Genomic DNA, 18,855 nt, shown 5'->3' on the forward strand with positions numbered 1-18,855 from the left:
CCTTAAAGCTCACTCTTTATCACAAAGATGTGATAAAAGCTCATCTTCCTAGCTTTATAGAAAAAACCCAACCCTCTTACATATAGCGCATACCACAGACACTGTATTTTCCAAAAAGCTGCTTTTAAAGCTAGTAGATGTTTATAGACGTTTTACAGATGTTCAGAGCTGAGACCTAAGCTAAGAAATCCATTACAAAATCATTACTTTTAAAAACTGAAAACAAAACACAGGAATTCAAATTCTGAACAATTTTAACAGTATATGAAACATTAGGAAGATACAAATCTTGTTTCTACATACTGATGCTCAGATATCGCCATAGGTCCAATAGGTTCAAAATGATACTGATGCAAAGGTTCGTGTCAGGGAAAACCACCAGCACACAATTTGAGATTTAGAGAGATGTTAAGGAAGACTTAAAAATATAATCATATTTAAATATAAATCTAACCTTCTGAATAGTCGATTTTCCATATATAGGAAAGTAGCAAAAAACCCAGGTGCACATATTGTAAAGCACTGTGCATAGTTATTAACGTTTTAATCACATTGCTGTATCCTCTCTGTCGAAGTGTACCTAAATCGTGACTCAAGTAAAAAGCCCCGGTTGGCGTCAGCATAGCGAGATGACACTGAACAACTGAAAGGCAGGATTAAAACTTCACTGCTGAGCTGATCAGAAAGGCCCTTGTCTTTTAGGGGTAACAACATAACGGAAAACAAAAAGCCATAACACAGTGTTTGATTTGTGGAGTTAAACTCACCGTGCCAGATAACTTCAACATTATAGATTCCAAATAACATTAACTCAGCCCACTACGCATTGTGGATATCTAATGGTATGTTTTTACAACTGTTCGTAATGTACATGTCAGATGGCCTACGTCTTTCTTGTGAGTCACACCATAACCACAAAACTATGCCTTCATGTTAACTTCTCTTCCTCCCCCCAAGTCGGATGCAAAAATTACCTCGCCTATCTCTTCCTACATATAAATCTTTAAAGCATCTTGCCAATATTAATTAGCTTCATACCATACTCATAGAAAACAACTAGATTCATACTTACTCTTAAAAAAAACAACAAAAAACAATTTATCATGCTTCTGTTTTTCAAATAAAAATTAAAATAGGCAGCTTGTGTAAAAAAACACACCAAAAAAAGCTTTCAAATGCTTGAAAATAAAAAAAATAAGGGAATAGAACCATTGCCTTCACATTTGTGTGTTTTTACCAGAAAATAAGTGTTATTTTTTTTAAATCTTGCTTAGCTTCCTGCTAAAAACATCTCTTTAATAAAGAATATCCTCAGTGTTTCTGATAATCCACCAAATCAGTTCAGCACCCACACATTTTAAAGAGGCAGAAGCTACTGAAGATACAACTGTCTTCCCTAAACATATTCTTGTTTCTCTTATTAGCTGTATTCCTGACAGCAACCCTGAAGTTAGCAAAGATTTTTCTTTTCTCCCATTACATTTTAAAATCTTAACAAACCTCTCTAAAAGCAGTGATGGAGGCTGTGATCTCAGAGAAGACAATCATTTATGTGCTATCTGCCCGTCTCGCACCTCTGGAAAGTGGATTTAAAAATAGAAGTTCAACAACCTCAACAGACAGAGATGGGTGGATGGGAAAAGTGAAGAGGAAAACAAGGAAGGATATAAGTAAAAGAAACCTCTGTACTTGGTGTTGCACATAAGACAACCACCTCTTCTAGGGATGGGTAGCATAAAATTCTACTGAAATCCATCATATAATTAATAGATTATTAAGAAAGAACTGAGGTTCTGAAGCCTCACTGAAGTGACAAACTTCTGAACCATTTTCAGTACCTCTATCTCTTTTTGTGTTGAAGAAAACAGTCGATGTCTGCATATATAACAGGGTCATTGCTTCCGACAATCTGTCCGCATGGCTGATTTCTTCCACTTAAACTGAACAAGGAGTAAGGCCATATCTGCCATTCTTCTGCAGAATCTATTACACTCCCTATATAGAGAAAATATCTTAAAAAGCAGGTTGCTTAGACAGAAGAAGTGTCGACTTCTAACTTTCACAAAGGCCTGAGAGTCAAGTCTGCAATTTAAGCATCTAAAGATATATTAGCTACAGTGACTCTTTAAAAAAGACTATTTGACCTTTTCATTGTGACTTCTAAACTGTGAAACATTTATTCTTATTTATTCATTAGAGAAGAAAAAAGAGAAGCCAACTGCATTTTGTGACATAGGCTTTCGAGCATCTTTACAGCCACAAAGAGCTCGATTTTTGTTCATTGCAGACAGTTGCATTTGAAAAACCTGTATCTTGGCATTCATATCATGTTCATCACGGTGCTATCTGGGCAGCATATGTAATTAGATTATTTCAGCCGACACTGTAAATATTGTCTGTCTCTAGTATTACATTTTCTTTACTTTCAAACTGCACCAGCTATTATAATATAAAGTTATGGGAGTGCTTTAGGGAAGTGGTGTCTCTCATATTCAGTTTCAACAATACATTTTATTGTCACAAGCATATGACAAGAGATTCAGGAGATGAGCCAAACAAATGTTTCAAGAGCAAAGTCGATTCTCACGTAATTTTCATAGTAGTAACAAAGAACAAAATTTAGAGTTTTATGAATTGGGGTCATCTCAGGAACACAGAGTACAAGGCATGAAATCCAGAGGACTTCCTATGGTGTTGAGAATAATACTTCAATAAGGTATTCTGGTAACAGGCTGATTATTGATTCCTGAATACTTCTGCGCTAGTCCATTTTCTTCTGTCTTTTGGTCAAATCGAGAAGTTTACCTTTGACAGTCTTGGTTAAATAACGTTTCAATATTCGGATCCCTTTTCCGCCAGTGCCCACCATCTGAGCAGAACTTTATAACATGACTTAGTTAATGCAACACATCCTGAATTGTTCTGCTTCGTAAAGGCCTGATCAAAGGAGGAATTGTACTGTGTAGAGATGACCAAGGAAGAACAAAAAGTGACATTCCCTTCCTTCATCCTGGTTACTGAATTTTTGCCAAAGCCTCCAGTACTTGAACTTAATTACTTAAAACATGATCGTTACTCACTGCCCTAACTAAGCCTACTCATACTAAAATTACATTCACAGTAGGAATGCATCCTGAAAGCTATATTTACTATTTAGGAGGTTACCTTTCCAATTACTATTCAAGCATTCCACTAAGATTCCTGCTCAAAGGGTACGTGTACGTGCATGTGGGTCTGTTTTCAATTGAATTTGATTGAGAACAAGTCTACCTGATAAATTAAAAGAAATAAAAATAAAGTTGATGACCTGGCAGCAGCAATGCTTAAGCAAACACATTATGCAAACACAAACCAGTCATCTTTTGCTTTAAAAAGTTACCATAGAGTTTAAACAAAAAGGCATTTGGATGAAAGTTTATGATTACTATAGCAATACCCGTTAACTTAGTTTTAAACGAATCTTGAACCCCAGGGTATCCAAACCCAAGAGGCCAACACCCAATCACTGGAGCAGCAATGGTTCAACAGCAAATACATTAACTACTAAGTCCCAGGACAACATGTATGGTTTTGTTCAGTTGCATCCCAGTCGTGACTCAATTAATGCTAAAACCTTTCTGCTCTGTACACGGCTCACAGGACCATTGCTTAGAGTACCCACTCTAGATGGTTCCAGGACTCTTTTTCAAACTACAGATGCAAGACCTTTAGCCCTAGGAAAACAATAGCTGGCCCACCCTGTAGAGGAGATATCGGAACCTGCTTAATCATCTTCAGAAATTGCCCATGAGAGGACAACACCATTCAATGTTTATCAGGTCCTGCTCTTTCTCTCATCAGACCCACTCTAACTTCATCCTATGGAAACAAGTTCAAAAATACCAACCCAAGGTTTCTTATCCGACCCTAATGATGCTAGTTTCAAGCACTAGAGGTTTCAAGCCAAGATACGCTTGAGGGGAACGAAGTATACAGACCTGCAGTGTTATCCAAGATTGCAACAGCAGCTGAGAAAAAGGAGGGAGAAAAAAGTTTCTTTGATCTGTGGCAGAAATGGAAAAGATCAGTCACTTTCAAGCGCAAACTTTGAGACTGGAAGAGAAGCTAGGAATGGACGAAGATGGAAATAGGCAGCAGGAAAAGTAGAATGAGCAGATGAGGGAAGTTAAAGCAGTAGAGATAAATTTAAGTGTCAGTTGTATCTTAATAGCTTGTTAGACGTTTGATTTTTCTACTTTGTTTTGGAGATGCAAACCTACATATTTGTTTATCCTTAAATATGTTGCCATACTGACACCAAATTGCTCCATAATATAACATACAAGAACATATTTCAGTTCTTCAATTGTGGCACTCTTTCATACTGAGATACTGAGTTTTTCCATCAGATCCAGCAACCCAGTACCCAATGGTAAGTCCCAAGACCTACAGAATACTGAGCACCAAAGCCTATGTGTGGAAACCACATCTGCCAGCAAGCTACACTAGCCAGGAGAGCACACCAAATGCTAGTGGGGAGAATACCTACATACATGGGAGAGTGCATGCAACAGCCACTAGTGAAACTACTACACCTCATGGCCAAGCCCCACCTCAAACCAACCCTACCTGTATAATTTTCCTGTTAGTCCATTGGTTCCCTCTTCTTCAGCTCAGCTGCTTTCCCACCTTGTGTTTCTGTAACAGCTTTCTTCAACTTTTCTAACAGTTCTCATGAGACAACTGATTTACTGAAATCTGGACAGAGGAAATGTAATTTATCTAACAAAATCAGTTATTGCATCAAATAAAAATATGATTTTCATCTCACACAGCATTATCGTCTACTCAGAGTCCTATATTTCTTTTTTATTCCGAACCTCATGGAGCAGGGTACTAGTCCTCAGGCAATAACAACATTCTGCATTCTCTAACTATTAAGGCAAAATTATCTGCAAAGCAATAACACAAAATACACACTTCAACTTATCTCATGCATTAACCACAACCAGTCAGCACTGCAGATAACACTGAACAAGCAATCAGTATCATAGAAATACTGCAGAAGTTAAAGTCTGCCTTAGAGAACAGTACTGTTTCCAGCAACGCTGCACTTCCATGTGGAGCCTGGATCACAAGCAGTCATTTAAAGATATCTTAAGCGGTTAGAAGCAATGCAGAAGTTATAGACAAATTATTATTTTTCAGATCCACTGCAGAAAGAAACTTGTATACTTTGGGTAATTGTTCTCGTCCACTAGAAGGCAATCTGTATCCCAAGCATCTCTAGCTGCTAGGGAGCATGGGGTAAATCTACACCTCCAAAAAAAGCTTCAAATAAATTTTAGTATTTGAAGAGTTAATTGGCCAGCACTGACTAGGCCACTTTTCTGCCTACAGAGATCACATTAGCTCCAAAAATACAGAGTATGGTTTGGATTAGCACTGCTCAGGTTGGCTGCTCTCCCCCTGGCTTCCTTCCCTTCTGCTCTGACCAAGCAGAAAAAAAATAAAATGTAAAACCCCATGATATATATCCAGCTCCCTCTCTGTTATGTCTTATCCCTGGTCCTGAATAAAACAAAGCTTAACACAAATTCCTGATCTTGTTCCCTCCTTCAATGTACCAACCTGATGCTTTTTTTTTTTTTTAATTAGTGGTGTTGGTTTGTTTGTTTTTTTTAAAGTGTGAACTAAAACAGAAATAAAAATAAATCCAAAATAACCACATAGTAAAAAGTTACAAAACCATACACTGAAAATGACAGAACTGATCTTCAAAAAAAAGCTCAGCATCTGCTAATTTTATTCTCTCAAGAGATTGAGCCAAAAAGATTTGAGAAGTTTTTATTGCCAGATCTAAATTTCATTCCACAGGCACTGGATCAGGTCTTTAATCCTTTACTTAACCACAAAGAACTGCGCTGAGGAGTTTAATTCTTCCAAAACAACTGATAATATCCTAAATGTTGAAAGCAGAGTACTTTCCAATATAAGCCAAATCCTGCATATTTTGCTTTTAAGTAAATGCCACAGCAGATGCAAAACCAGTAGGATTCACACGGATGTTTTCTAGGAAAGGAGAAAATCTCCAAAATACACAACCCGTGCTTTAGAAGTGGCAGACAATTAAAGAAACAGCTCAATACTTGTACTGAATTAAACCGCATGTACAGCATTATGTGTATGTGTTTAATATATTGATTTAGGATTTAAAATTCTTGTATTTTATCACCCATGTATTTTAATACATATTGTGAACTGCCTTTTCATGATTTTACCAGTTACATCTAATTGATTCTACCCCCTGGATTTCCTGAACTGCCCCTCTTCACAGCATTTTAATGCAAATAAAATGTTCAAGGCGAGGCAGACTTCTTCTGTGGCAGATGAACTGAAGCATTTTAAAGGCTATTTCTATCAGTATTGGGCAAGAAAAAAACACGAGGCACTGGAAAAAAGCAGATGTAGGAAGAGCATTCACACATACAATGAGAAGATTCAGCAAGGGTTCTATTTATTCACAGTGCAAAAACATGTCAAGACATCCTGAAAGTTTGGAAGGGTTACATTTTGAGGACCAAAAACTGAAAAAAGAAAGTGGTACAAATGTATTTAAGATTTCACCATAAAAGTCCACATACAAGTGTCTTCGTGATCCACCTCAGCAGGGTGTTCCAACTTCATTTTCTGAGATTAAATGCTCTCTGACTAGACTTAACCATACAACTTTATGATTGTGCAAAAAGTCCTTAAATACACTGAAATTGTTCTTGCTACATTTATATGCTACAGCTCACTCATCAGAGGTCTTGTGACATCAAACAGGCTGAAGTGCTCATGTGGGCAACTGCAGATCTGTCACAAACTGAATAGCTATGGCAGTTTGAAGGAAATAGACTTGTAAATACTATTTGGATTATTCAGTCAGACATATGAGAATTTTTTTTGCGGGATGAGCCATAAAAAACTACAGAATGTTTGCCAAAAAACAGACCAAGGTCACTTAGTCAATAATGCATCTTAAAAAAAAAATATATGTTTTTTCATAAGGTGGAAGCTGTATGAAGCCATGAAGCTTCTCGGGATCACACTTACAAAATGATGCTTCTTAAAAGTTGATAAAGTCAATATAACTTGCCAGCAGATAGACCCTTGCCAAGACAGAATCCACTACTGGTTTAAACTGACTCTTCCCATACCCTGAGAGACCTGACAAACAGGAAGAGGTTTTTCATATTTGATGTCTCAGGTGAACTCTTGAAAGTACATCAGAGTAGTGAAACACCTGGATGACTACTTTCCAACTACAAGAGAAGCACTTTGTAAACACGCTTGTGACTTTCAAGATCGAAATGCTCAACGTTAATGACAGTAACTGTCTACTGCAAACCTGAAGGATTGTGAAAGCTGGACCAGGCATGAGCATTTGTCTTTCTCTTTAAAAGTAGCAGCTCAGCTACACATAGCAGATCAAAAATCCAACAATGTCTAAGGAGGCACCACCCAAGGTCAATCCAGCGTTTGGATGCCCACATGATCTATTATATAAGAAGTAACTTTGTTCTGATACCTTATTCAGCTTCAGCACACAGCAAACAATCCCCACATGATCCCCTACAGGAAAACACCGATGTGACCGTGTACCAATAACACAGCTACTCAGCCTCCAAGGCACTCATGAACTGCTGACAAGATGCAGTACAACATGACAGCACATCGTGCTTTTATACAGACTCCAAGGACACTATTAACCTCCTCCAGCCATTCGACTTGCATAAACTTGCTCTAACATTTGTCAGCAATTACATTAAACAGAAATGATAGGAACTTGAATATAAAGCAAGAAGAAAAGTTTTTACTTCTTACAAGTCCTGAAAAACAACAGTGGTCTTCGCACTTGGCTGCCACATACACGCTTCACAGTTGCTATATACCTGCAGCCAGTACCCAAGTACAGGTAAAGCACCACTGAACCAAACAGATTTATACACATTATCTGTGTACTTCTGTCTCTGCCTCCTCACTCAACTCAGACTTGACCTCTTCTTTTAGAACTCTTAAGACAGAGTGACTCTTAGTAACCAATATTTTCCAATAATAACCAATATATGGAATATTTTCTGTGCTCCAAACATCTTTATAGTAATATTAACATCTTATCATCTCTATTATCCAATCTTCTAGTATTTCCAGCGTGCTTGCAGCTGTGCAATCCAAAGTAAGAATCACTAATGCTGCGCAAAAGGAAGACCACACACCGTACCACATTTTGCATTACTTCTCACACAAGGATTATTTTTTGTTTTGAGACAAACAAAAGAACAAAGGTCCTGGTTCTTGCCTGTTTTTCCATCTACCTTCTAAGTAGCTGCTACTACTAGTTCTTAAGCTACTATGATTTTTCTGTTTTCACCTGGATAAGGAAGGCAGAGATACTTCTCTTCCACTGGAAATAAAACAAAACACACCTTCCCTTTTCATTTAAAGCATGTTACAAAAAGACACAGCAGCACTAAAATTTGACATTCATGTTCACTTAAACTAAATTCACTAAACAAAATATACTTAGATAAATACTTTGAAGTGACTATTGCCAAACCCATCAGTAAAATAAAATTAATCTATATTGAAGAAAACCTTACTATTGAAACTCCAGGAACTCTTATAAAGCAGAAATAAAAATGTCATGAGTTGTTACAGTTAATAAACTTGAAGACTGTAGAGACTGAAAGACCGCTAAAATAATCTTTAAGGACATTCAGAATTCTGCCAACACTACGTTTTTGCCGCAGAAATCCTAGGTTCACGCTCTTCAAGGTGGATTTCAAGTGCCTGTGAGCAAAGAGTACTAACTCAATTGGATAGTGAACTGTTTGCTGTGTCAAAGCTTTCTGCCAAACACATATATATAATTTTTCTTTTTGCTATATGAATAATCAACCCCAGATGGCAATTTACATAGGCAACAGCATAAAGGAATCCATGCACTGCTGGTGCTCTCAGCCTCAATCAGAGCAAGCATGGGCGTTTGAGAATGTCACTGTTTATTTTTAATTGCTGTGTCCCTCTTTTGCGCAGGTTCAAGCGGTCAAAGATGTCGAAGTCCATTAGTAGAACTGGAAGGTGATGCCACTTCATTTGGTGAGAGGGTTCCTCAAATTTAAAAAGCAGCTGGTTTGTAAAGTCCATAAATGCCCAGTGGGCACCAGCTGTCAATCTCAGTTACCATAGGGTCAGGGCAAAAAAAGGTCAGACAGAGTCATAAACCACAATGTGTTGTGAAATGTGCTTCCTCCGTTACCTTGCAGGCCTGAGAAAGGTTTGACCTTTTATAGGTACCCTAACCCAACTCTGCACGATGCTAGCAGGGGCAAGTACAACACACAACTCAAAACTTAACAAAAGTTGCTTCCTTTTACTGTGCCTTGGTTTCCATAACTGTATAATACCAGTATGAATATTAAGAAGCTGCCAGCAGCAAAAAACAAAACGCAAAACTCTGCCCACCACTATTACCACTCAGACGTACGGACCCATCTGTTTCACACAAGGCAGGGGAAAGAATTAATTCATAAACAGCAATTGAAAGCAACTGAAAATTTAATGGAAGTTGTTAATGCCATAAAAGCCAAGTGATCTGGCTTCTCTTTGTCAATGACCTGTTATCTGCTAACTTACCTTTCACTTCAGTCACTTGGGAAGAAGGCATCTTGAAGTCCAACCTTCCTGCTGTGATTTTGAACGCCCATTTGCAATATGCAAGTTAGTCACTTATTTTTGTCATTTTCCCCTTTGTACGGATTCTAAAAGAGCAGACTAATTCCTAAACTTTTCCAAAGTATTCTTGCATTATACATAAACAGCTAAGTAGTCATTTCCAGATATAACCTAGATATGCATTCTTTCTTTGCAAGAAATAATTACTCTGCTCCGTCCCACCCCCATCTCCCAGTGCGTAAGTGACAGGAAGTTTGGCAAGTGCTACGAAAAAGGAAATCAGCTCACTTAGCTATGGGGAGCAGGAGCCATCACTCAGCACTTGCACTCCTAACTACGTGTCCCTCCTTGGACCCCTTGTGCAAGCAGGCCCAGAACCACAAGCAGTACCCAATGGAAAAAGGCAAGGAACGCTGGCAAGGGGAAAGCATAAGGGGTTTGAACCCAGAGCTACAAAGCATATTCCCTACAGGAATTACAAGCGTAGCTCCCAGAATGGGCTGCATGCTGCAAACAAGAATACCGACAAAGAGAAACTCCACTGGGAAAGCAGGCATGATGAGATACATGTCATGCACATTGCTTTTACACAAAGGAGATATGACATAAATTAGATGACCACAGGTATCACAGAAGAGGTTGCCCAAAAATTAATTGTCAGCTATCAGCAAAATATTTGAGGCAAAATCAGAATGCCTCACTTAGTCCTTTGCTTGCACACAAAGTACAGGCAAAAAAAAAGAAAGCAGCAAGTTCAATGAATGAAAGAGTAAGGTTCTTGCAGTAACATAACTTGAGGATAGTATTAATGGCACTAAAAGGGTCCCATCTGGCGCTGTTCCGCCAGAAGCTGCCTGCTCTCAGAATGGCTGGGTCCACTGTGCATGGCAGCTGCAGAACACTCCATAAGTATTGAATCATTTTGGGCAATTCATAAAAACGGAAAGTCAAAGCAGTCCAAATCAACACCTGAGAAGTAGGTTTCACCTGTTCAAAGCACAAAGTCACCTTGTTTTCTTTTAAAGGATGAATATATTTTAAAGAAATAAAACAGTAACAACAGCTAAGCAGTTCAAAGGTACTGAAAGACCTCATGACTTTCTACAGGCTCTCCAAAAAGCCCGATGGCCGAGCCACCTACTGCATCCCAGCAGTTCTCCCAGAACACGCTGACATAAATTAACGGTCCGGCACACAAAGAGAGTGTGCATCAAGCATTTCAATGCCCTCTTTTTGTCATTTCCTTTCCTTCCAGATATCTCGGGAAGGCTACCTACTTAGATTCTTTTGCAAGCCTTCGCACCGCAGCACGTCTCAAATGAAAGTAACCTCACTCAAACCTTGCTCAGTCCTTGGGCACATCCTGTCTTGGAAACATGCCCACTTTGTTCTTCTGAATTTGAAAGTCTAACATGCTAATGCAGATCAGCCTTCTCTCCTCTTCATTCAAGTAAAACTGAGCAGGTAGCTGTACTGGCTGCCTCATTTGAAAAATCTGTGTGTCTCTTCCTATTATAAGCTGGGTTATACTAGAGTACAAAAAAAAGAGACAGACATTGAAAATAATTGAATAATTTCAAACTGGAAGAGAACACACTCTTCTTTGTTGAGTGTCTCTTTCTATCAGAAGAACTGGTGGGAGTGAAAATGAGAGACTCACCTTCAGGGCAGGAATCTCCACATTGTCACCAAGGCTAACAGAGCCAGAAAGAATAGTCCCTGTCATCACCGTGCCTTGACCCTTGATAGAGAAACAGTGGTCGACTGCCATAAGGAAGTGTCCCGAGGGGTCTCTCGATGGCAGGTAAGCCTGAGACTTCAGGACCTGAAAAAAAAGATAAAAGCAGCACCATGCCTGGGTGAAAAGTCATGACAGCCATACAACAAAGGAAGGCAAGCGGATGATTGATTGAACAAGCTTGCAGTTTTACTGATTTCAGGCATCTCCTGAAGAGCGTAGAATGCACCAATGTCAAATTAACTGTGTGCACCATAGAGGGGAGACACACTTAGCAGCAGGAACAGTTCGATTTTCTGCCTTAGAAAGATTTGGTGCTGCACATTTAGCTTGGTTAGCAAAACTGCACTGGCGATAAAGTTGCTGCCAAACTCAATATAAACACTGCAGCAAAGCAAAGAGAGAAAAAAAATTCTGTACATCTGTCTACCTCCTCCTTTTTTTTTTCCCCCTCTCTCAAAAGTACAATTTTACAGTGCATTTTGCTACTTCAGCTTTTGTGGATTTTGTGAAAATCAACTTATATACAGATATTAGTGCCCCATAAAGGCCATGCCTTCTTCACTCTCAAAAACTATTACGTTGGGTTAAGTTTTCAAAGTCAACTTCCCCTTCAGATTTCTGTTAACACTTTTTGGAGGATCAAACAACTAAGAGATATAGCTACGTAAGTACCATTTTCTAGAGAAATTCTCCAAGTTTAGGATTTCTGTTTTGCTGACAAATACCACGTTTCTTAAAATATATCATCACAGACAGTTCTTACTAGAAATGCAGTCATGTACCCAACAATGCTTCAGAGGAATGGGTTCATTCCTGTCTCAAATCACTTTTGATCTCTGCCTCTGTAATAACATCAGAATTTAAACTTGGCATTGCTTTTAATGTCTGCTCTTAAGGTCAGAAACTGCAGGTTAAGCCCAAGTTGTAATGGCAGAACAATGGAGAGAGTCTCTTATGAAGGACTGAAGTCCTAATAGCTTGAAGCTCAATGGCAGGGCTCATGCAGGACCTGCCAGGTCTTCTGTTAGGTCTCAGCTGACAGAAACAGGTACAACATGAGTACTTCCTTCAAAGGTTTTAACCCTGGGGAACATCTCCGTAAACCTACATGAAACCAAATGAAGGCAGAACTAAGGACTTGCCTACCTCCACCTCTCTAGACATTGCTGTGGGTAGCACGAGTCTTGCTAAGTTTTTTAAGGCCATATCACTCCATGCTCCCATGCCTACCTCGTCCCTGGGAGGAGGTACAACCCTCAGCGCACAGCAGCCACACGGAACATCCTCTCTTTGTACCAGCCAGGCTGCCCTGGGCCAGAGATGCCTAGATTTTTGAGGACTGGTGCTGCACCCTAACTTCAGCGACTGACAAGTATTTTAAACCTGGCAGCATCCGAATCAGACTTTACGAAGTCTGCAAAGAATAATGCCTTTGGTTTTTGCTGTCTGCAAATAACAGTGGCACTCCTCCAGGGCAAAGACACTACTTTCTCCTAAAGCTTATTCACAGAAAGGGTGACAAGCCTTCTACAAGTTACAAAGAGCTCTCAAACTGCTATTTTTGCCTTCAAAGTATAAGGCTCATACCATATAACCTACTGCATAACTTGTTTTATTGAAAACCTGAGAATTTATTCTCTGCCCCCTCCAAACAAACCAACCCATCTATATTGCTGGAACTAAGGATACCTGTGAAGCCCCAGTTTGCTTAAAGTCATCTCTTGTTCATATGGGTCTGATATAACGTTAGTTATACAATCATACAGTTTTTTCCAGGCCATACGTCATTCAGGGCACAGGGTAAATCCAGGCCATGTGTTTTATCTTTTGCAGATGTGCAATGCATGCAGTAAGCAAAGCAGAATATCACAGAGAAAGATGGTTTCGTCATGAAAGCAGATGGTGCTCCTCTACAGAATGGATTCTACACTTGCTTATGCCAGAACTCCCATGTATAATCATTCCCTCAAAATAGAAACTTCCCACAGGTAATCACTGACTATACACTTCAGCCTATCCAAACAGAAACTTCAAAGCCTGACAGAAGTGCTAAGTACTCACAATTCTAATCAAAATTGGCAGGTACTATGATCCAAACACAAGCATGTCCCAAATAAAAGTTCTAGTTTCCTTAAATCCGGCCATCAAAACTAGCAAACTTAGTGCACTTAAATCCTTTCTGCCACAGCTTCCCAATCTAAATATGGATTAAAGTCAATTCTACACTTCCTATAGGTCTTTTGGAAGTAAATTAACTGTTTGCCAAGTGCTCAAGAGCACCGTGATGTGTGCCAAAGAAAAGTCCAGGAGGAAATTAATCATTTTGAATGCAGAGCAGTATCTGAATGGAGTCATGAGGCCACACAGAGAATAACAAGAATTAAAACAAAATATGCACTACCTGCTCACTAGTTGAGCCCTATCCATCCTGTGCAAGGAATGAGGTATGAGGAATCAGGTTGCTTAAAATTGACATGAATGCAAGATTTCCTTGGGCCTAGATACAAATACAGCGTACTCCAAAAGCCTTATAGAGAAGTTTGAGCACATTTTATGTCATTATGTTCTTCAGCAGGTACCTCAATTAATTCAGAAATGCCTAGTGGATTCTCAGACTCTGGGGCTTCTGGTCCACCGGGCTTTGCTGCAACAGCAACAATAGGACACCCACAGAACCTGAAAAAGAGAAAGACTCCCACCATTAGACCACAGATCTCCTAAATCTGTCAATGTAAAGTAGTTCCAGGATCATCTGACAGTGAAGCCAAGGAAACTCTCAAATTCTGATTTAGCTGCTCTTCCTCCACAGTGAGTAATAGACAAGTTGTTTATGAATTACCAGCATCTGTGCTACTGGACTTCATGAAATCTTCATACCTGTTCAGTATTAGCTACTGATTCCGCTCTGTGGCACTCAAAAGTAAGAGGTCAGTTTATTTCCGGAGGTTCTGTTACCCAGTCTTACTGCAGTGGCTTTGCATTCACTCCATTTTACCTGGAGACTGGCACTGTTTTCAACTTTCATTAAAGCAATTACAATCCTAGCTGCAGAGTAACAACCCTCAAAACATGAGCCAAACGCAAGGTGGCACACAAAGTCTACCTGAGTTTGCAGGTAGACTGCAATGTCTGCAGACAACAATGATCTACATCTACTGAAATGAAAGTTCATGAAACCCAAAATCACAAACATGAAAAGGTTCAGAGGAGATCAGTACTTCCACAGCTGAGCTCAGTTTAGCTTTTCTCTTACAATGAATTCTACTCTTCTAGTCCTTAACAATAGACTTGCAGATCACAATGACAGCTGCAAGCCTACAAACTAAACAAAAAAAAAAGTTCTCCTCCACCTGCATATTCCGGCTTTGTTTTATTCAATAAAGCCTGCTCCAAGCAGCCCTTTAAAATGAAAAGTTTCATTGCAGGAAAATATTTCGCAACACATGATACTCGCAGACACAAATTCAGGACTGTATTTGAGCGTCTGGGATTCTTTCCACTCTTTTCTCATCATCTTTGCTGGACATCTCTGTGTTTGTATTTCATCTAGTAGGAGCTAGATTTGACGTGTTCAGAAGCACCTTGGAAGGGAAATGTGGGTGAAGTATTTTTGTTAAAACGTTTTGTTACACATTCATCATTAGTATTACTGTCAACTTACTTTGTATTTTCCAAGGTCTTCTGCATTTTCTTAGTCATCTTCTCAATGGCACTTTGTCTCTTCCCCTCTGGAAGGAGATCTATTTTGTTCAGAACCACCACCATCTTCTGGCAGGCAATTTGCCCAATTACCAAGCACTCTGCTGACTGAGTCTGCATCCCTTTTGTCACATCTATTACAAGCATCATCAAATCAATAATCTGGGCACCTGGAGGAGAAATCACAGCAGCATATAAAGATTAAGGATCATTTTCTCAAATAGTTTCCATAAAAGGTGTCAGTGAATGTACAAACAGCCAGAAATACAAACAAAACACAAGTATCAAATGCACGGCTGTTTGAAACTAACAATTCAGGAACTGAACCTACTATATGCTACCACGGGAGCATAAATAAAATGGAAACGTGATAGTTTAAATGTTCTTCCACGTCAACAGTTCAAGTATGTTATCACTGCATTTGAAATAAAAAAATTAAGAAAATTACCCTTGTAGCAACACAAGCACAACATTTGCCTCAGTTCAGAAAGATAATCCAAGAAACTAAGCAAGAATATGGTCTGGCCGAAGTAAAACACAACATTGCAGATGGTTGCACACTCAGAGCAACCCCAGCAAGAGCCGACTTCTTGCTGTATAACTACATCTGCAATCACCCGGCCTTGAGCAGCCTGATCCAGTGGGAGGTGTCCCTGCCCATCTGAGGGGAGTTGGAATTAGATGATCTCTAAGGTCCCTTCTAATCCAAATCATTCTATAATTATCTGATCAGTTCCCACCATTTCTTCTTTCAGAGTTCAACCTTTGATAAAATTCAAAACAAGACGACCACCACCAGAGGCAGATTTAGCCCAACTCTACACAAAGTCCTGCAATCCCTCAGTGTGAGGAAGAGGCAATTTAAGCCCTGCAATATATTATTATTCACTCCCAATTCAAGTCCACACAACTTGAATACGTAGACCCCACAGCCACAAACAGATCTAATTCTTACATCTCTTCAAGAAAAAGTTCCTAAATTTCTGGCCAAACTTACCCGTCACCTGCATGGATTATTTTTATTTTATTTTTCAAAGTACTGTTGTCATGAACCTTTAACTCCTTTGATTGAAGCAACATGAATTTCATGGATTTAAACTAATTTGCAAAGAAGCTTTTGATGAATATTGGGCCTTCCACTAATTACATACAGAATTTTCCTGTCTCGTTCCAGGTAACTGAAGAACTCAGAATACAAAACAAGCAAAGTGCAACAGACTTTAATGTTCAGAGAGTTTAAATACAAAAGAGTAAAACAAAATCTAAAGCTGAATGACCAGTAAGTTGTATCTCAAAAATCCACATTATAAAAGATGATAGAAGTTAGAAATCATGCAAAATTCCAGCATTCGGAATTTAAGTACTTGTCATATTTGCCCCAAGCTTTTGATCAGAAGAACAAGAAATCAATACAACCGCTCCTTGTTCCTTCACCCTCTCCAACCTCTCCCCCCCGTCCCCTTCTCTATTTTTTTTAAAGCTTTTACCATGGCTATGACAACAGCCACCCTTGTTCATAATTCCCATGAACTCAGGATAGGAAATCATTCTGAGGTTGGAGTGCATGGGTGAATGAGTGGGTGGGAGCTACTACAAGAAAAAAGAAAAAAATTATGGTTACAAATGACTATTTTCAACCCACCAGAGCTTTCATCTTGTAATAACGAATGCTAAACCCTTCAGAGCGCTAGCTGGATAATTATGACTTTCCCAAAGCTCCTGCAGAATTTTCACCAATCATTTCAAATCTCTCTCCAAGACAAATTGAAGATGGACTTCATATCTTTGAAAGCATTTTTCATTTTTATTGTTTCAAGAACTGTATTATTTAGGGCTTGCTTAAATTACAACACAGGCATCATCAAGGCTGTGCAAAAGGCTCAGACTTTCTCCACCGTACAGTAGTGCAAACTTAAAGGACGGGAAGCAAGGGGAATGAAGAGTGTGAAAACAGTTCAAGTAGGGAAAAAAAAACACTGAACAACCAGAATGCATGCACTTTTTTGAGTATATACAGTGGCGTTTCAAACATAACGCCTATATGTTTTATGAAACTACACTGCATGGTAGTTCTTACTACATGGGTGACATCATTAAAATGAATGGGAATTAATAGCTAAAACCAAAGTCATCAAGTCAGATTGATTATTAATACTATGAAATGCGCATCTAGTAAAATAACAATGCTGTAGCTTAAGTTTGAGCTAAGTCTGCTACAGGCTACCAGAGTACAGCAATGCTCCAGCATGAAGCCAAAGAAACCAAATTCAAAGCTGGCCCCGAAAAGAGTGGACCATAAGAGGCATAATAGATAGTGTGGCACCTCTTCCCTCCAAGAGGAGACAAAATACCCACTGAATGCTGTTCCACAGAGTTTCTGTACAAGGGTCACTTTATCTTGAAACATTAAATCAACTGCTTTGAATACATTTGTTACAAAGCAAACATTCCTAATTGCTGTATTTATGAATCTAGTACCAACACTAAAGCCATAAAAATCATCAGCTCAGCTGCTAGAAGGTCAAGAATGTCTACCTCGGGGCATTTCACAGCAAACAGAAGATGAACAAAGGAAAAATAACTGTACAGTGCATGGAAAAACTCCAGAAATATCAGAAAAAACATCACAATGCTCCAGACAAAAAATACATTACAAGTCAAGGAATCGGCAGCGTAACCAAGCTGGCAAATATGTGCCTCAGTACAACCACTGTGCCTCCTCCAAGCCTTAACGTGCTCCTGGCCATGGTTCATAAGAGATGTTACAAGACAGAACAGAAAGCATAGCTGGGGGAGAGCTGGCACCCAAGCACAGTGGGAAGCTGCCGCCCTTCAACAGTCGTGGAACCAAGCGAAAGATCAGGACAGCATTGACAGAAATATTTTAACTGCATTCTCCTTGAGGCAGGAGGACACTCTGTATGTGTCTACTCATATATATCAAGACATGAATGCTCAAGTTTACAGGACCCTTGGGTTACAAGGCAAAAAAAATAATGCTGACATTTAGTTCCTCAGCTTCCTCTTAAAGCTGTTTAATGAGCCATCTTTGAGAATCCACCTTCTTCCCAACCCCTCAAGTCTTCTCCTAGACACTTTTACAGTTCCTTAGTTGCCTTTCATCCATGCATAAGACTTCATTAAGTACTAAAACACAATAATCTAAGAAAGTCAAAATGAATGCACAGGGATTCACAAATGTAACATCTCTAATCAGGGAAAGCTGGCAGGTCAAGTGTAACAAGATACAAAACTATAACACACACACACACACTGAACATGCATCACCTCATCCAGTCCACTTTTTCATCACAGCATGTAAGCATTAATAGCCGACTTTAAAGATGTTTAACTTCATATTCACTATTTGAATAATCTCTCTCACACTCACAGTAATCAATCAACTCCCATGTTGGAATTCATTTGACAGAAGGAACAACATTGCTGAAGAATTTTCTACAGCATAGTAAGATTTAACTAGGAAAGGTGAAGCGAGGATGGATGACAACAGTATTCTCGCCTACATAATCTCACTTGGAAAGACCTTTTAACTGAGGAATGAAAATATCACAGCCATACCTATCAGACTCCACAAATTATATTCAAGAACAAAACAAGGTGACAATATCGCTCAATAAACCCGCACTATCTGACCAAAGAATACCTGACACGGCCTCTTTTGCAAAATAGAACAGAAAAGAACTGTAACACTGCTT

The 18,855-nt window shown here is 39.1% G+C and overlaps 1 protein-coding gene across 1 annotated transcript in view; it reads right to left on the reverse strand.

The window, feature by feature from the left end:
• Window positions 1–18,855, reverse strand: part of EEFSEC (eukaryotic elongation factor, selenocysteine-tRNA specific) — a 120,018-nt gene that overhangs the window by 70,156 nt on the left and 31,007 nt on the right. Inside the window, exons 2-4 of the mRNA XM_054076901.1 lie at window positions 15,102–15,309; window positions 14,020–14,116; window positions 11,360–11,524 (exon numbers count right to left, since the gene is read on the reverse strand). Of these exons, the coding sequence (XP_053932876.1) occupies window positions 11,360–11,524; window positions 14,020–14,116; window positions 15,102–15,309 (470 nt within the window). The remainder of the gene's footprint in view (window positions 1–11,359; window positions 11,525–14,019; window positions 14,117–15,101; window positions 15,310–18,855) is intronic.

This window comes from Cuculus canorus, chromosome 11 (assembly GCF_017976375.1).
Source record: "Cuculus canorus isolate bCucCan1 chromosome 11, bCucCan1.pri, whole genome shotgun sequence".
Classification (NCBI taxonomy): Eukaryota; Metazoa; Chordata; class Aves; order Cuculiformes; family Cuculidae; genus Cuculus; species Cuculus canorus.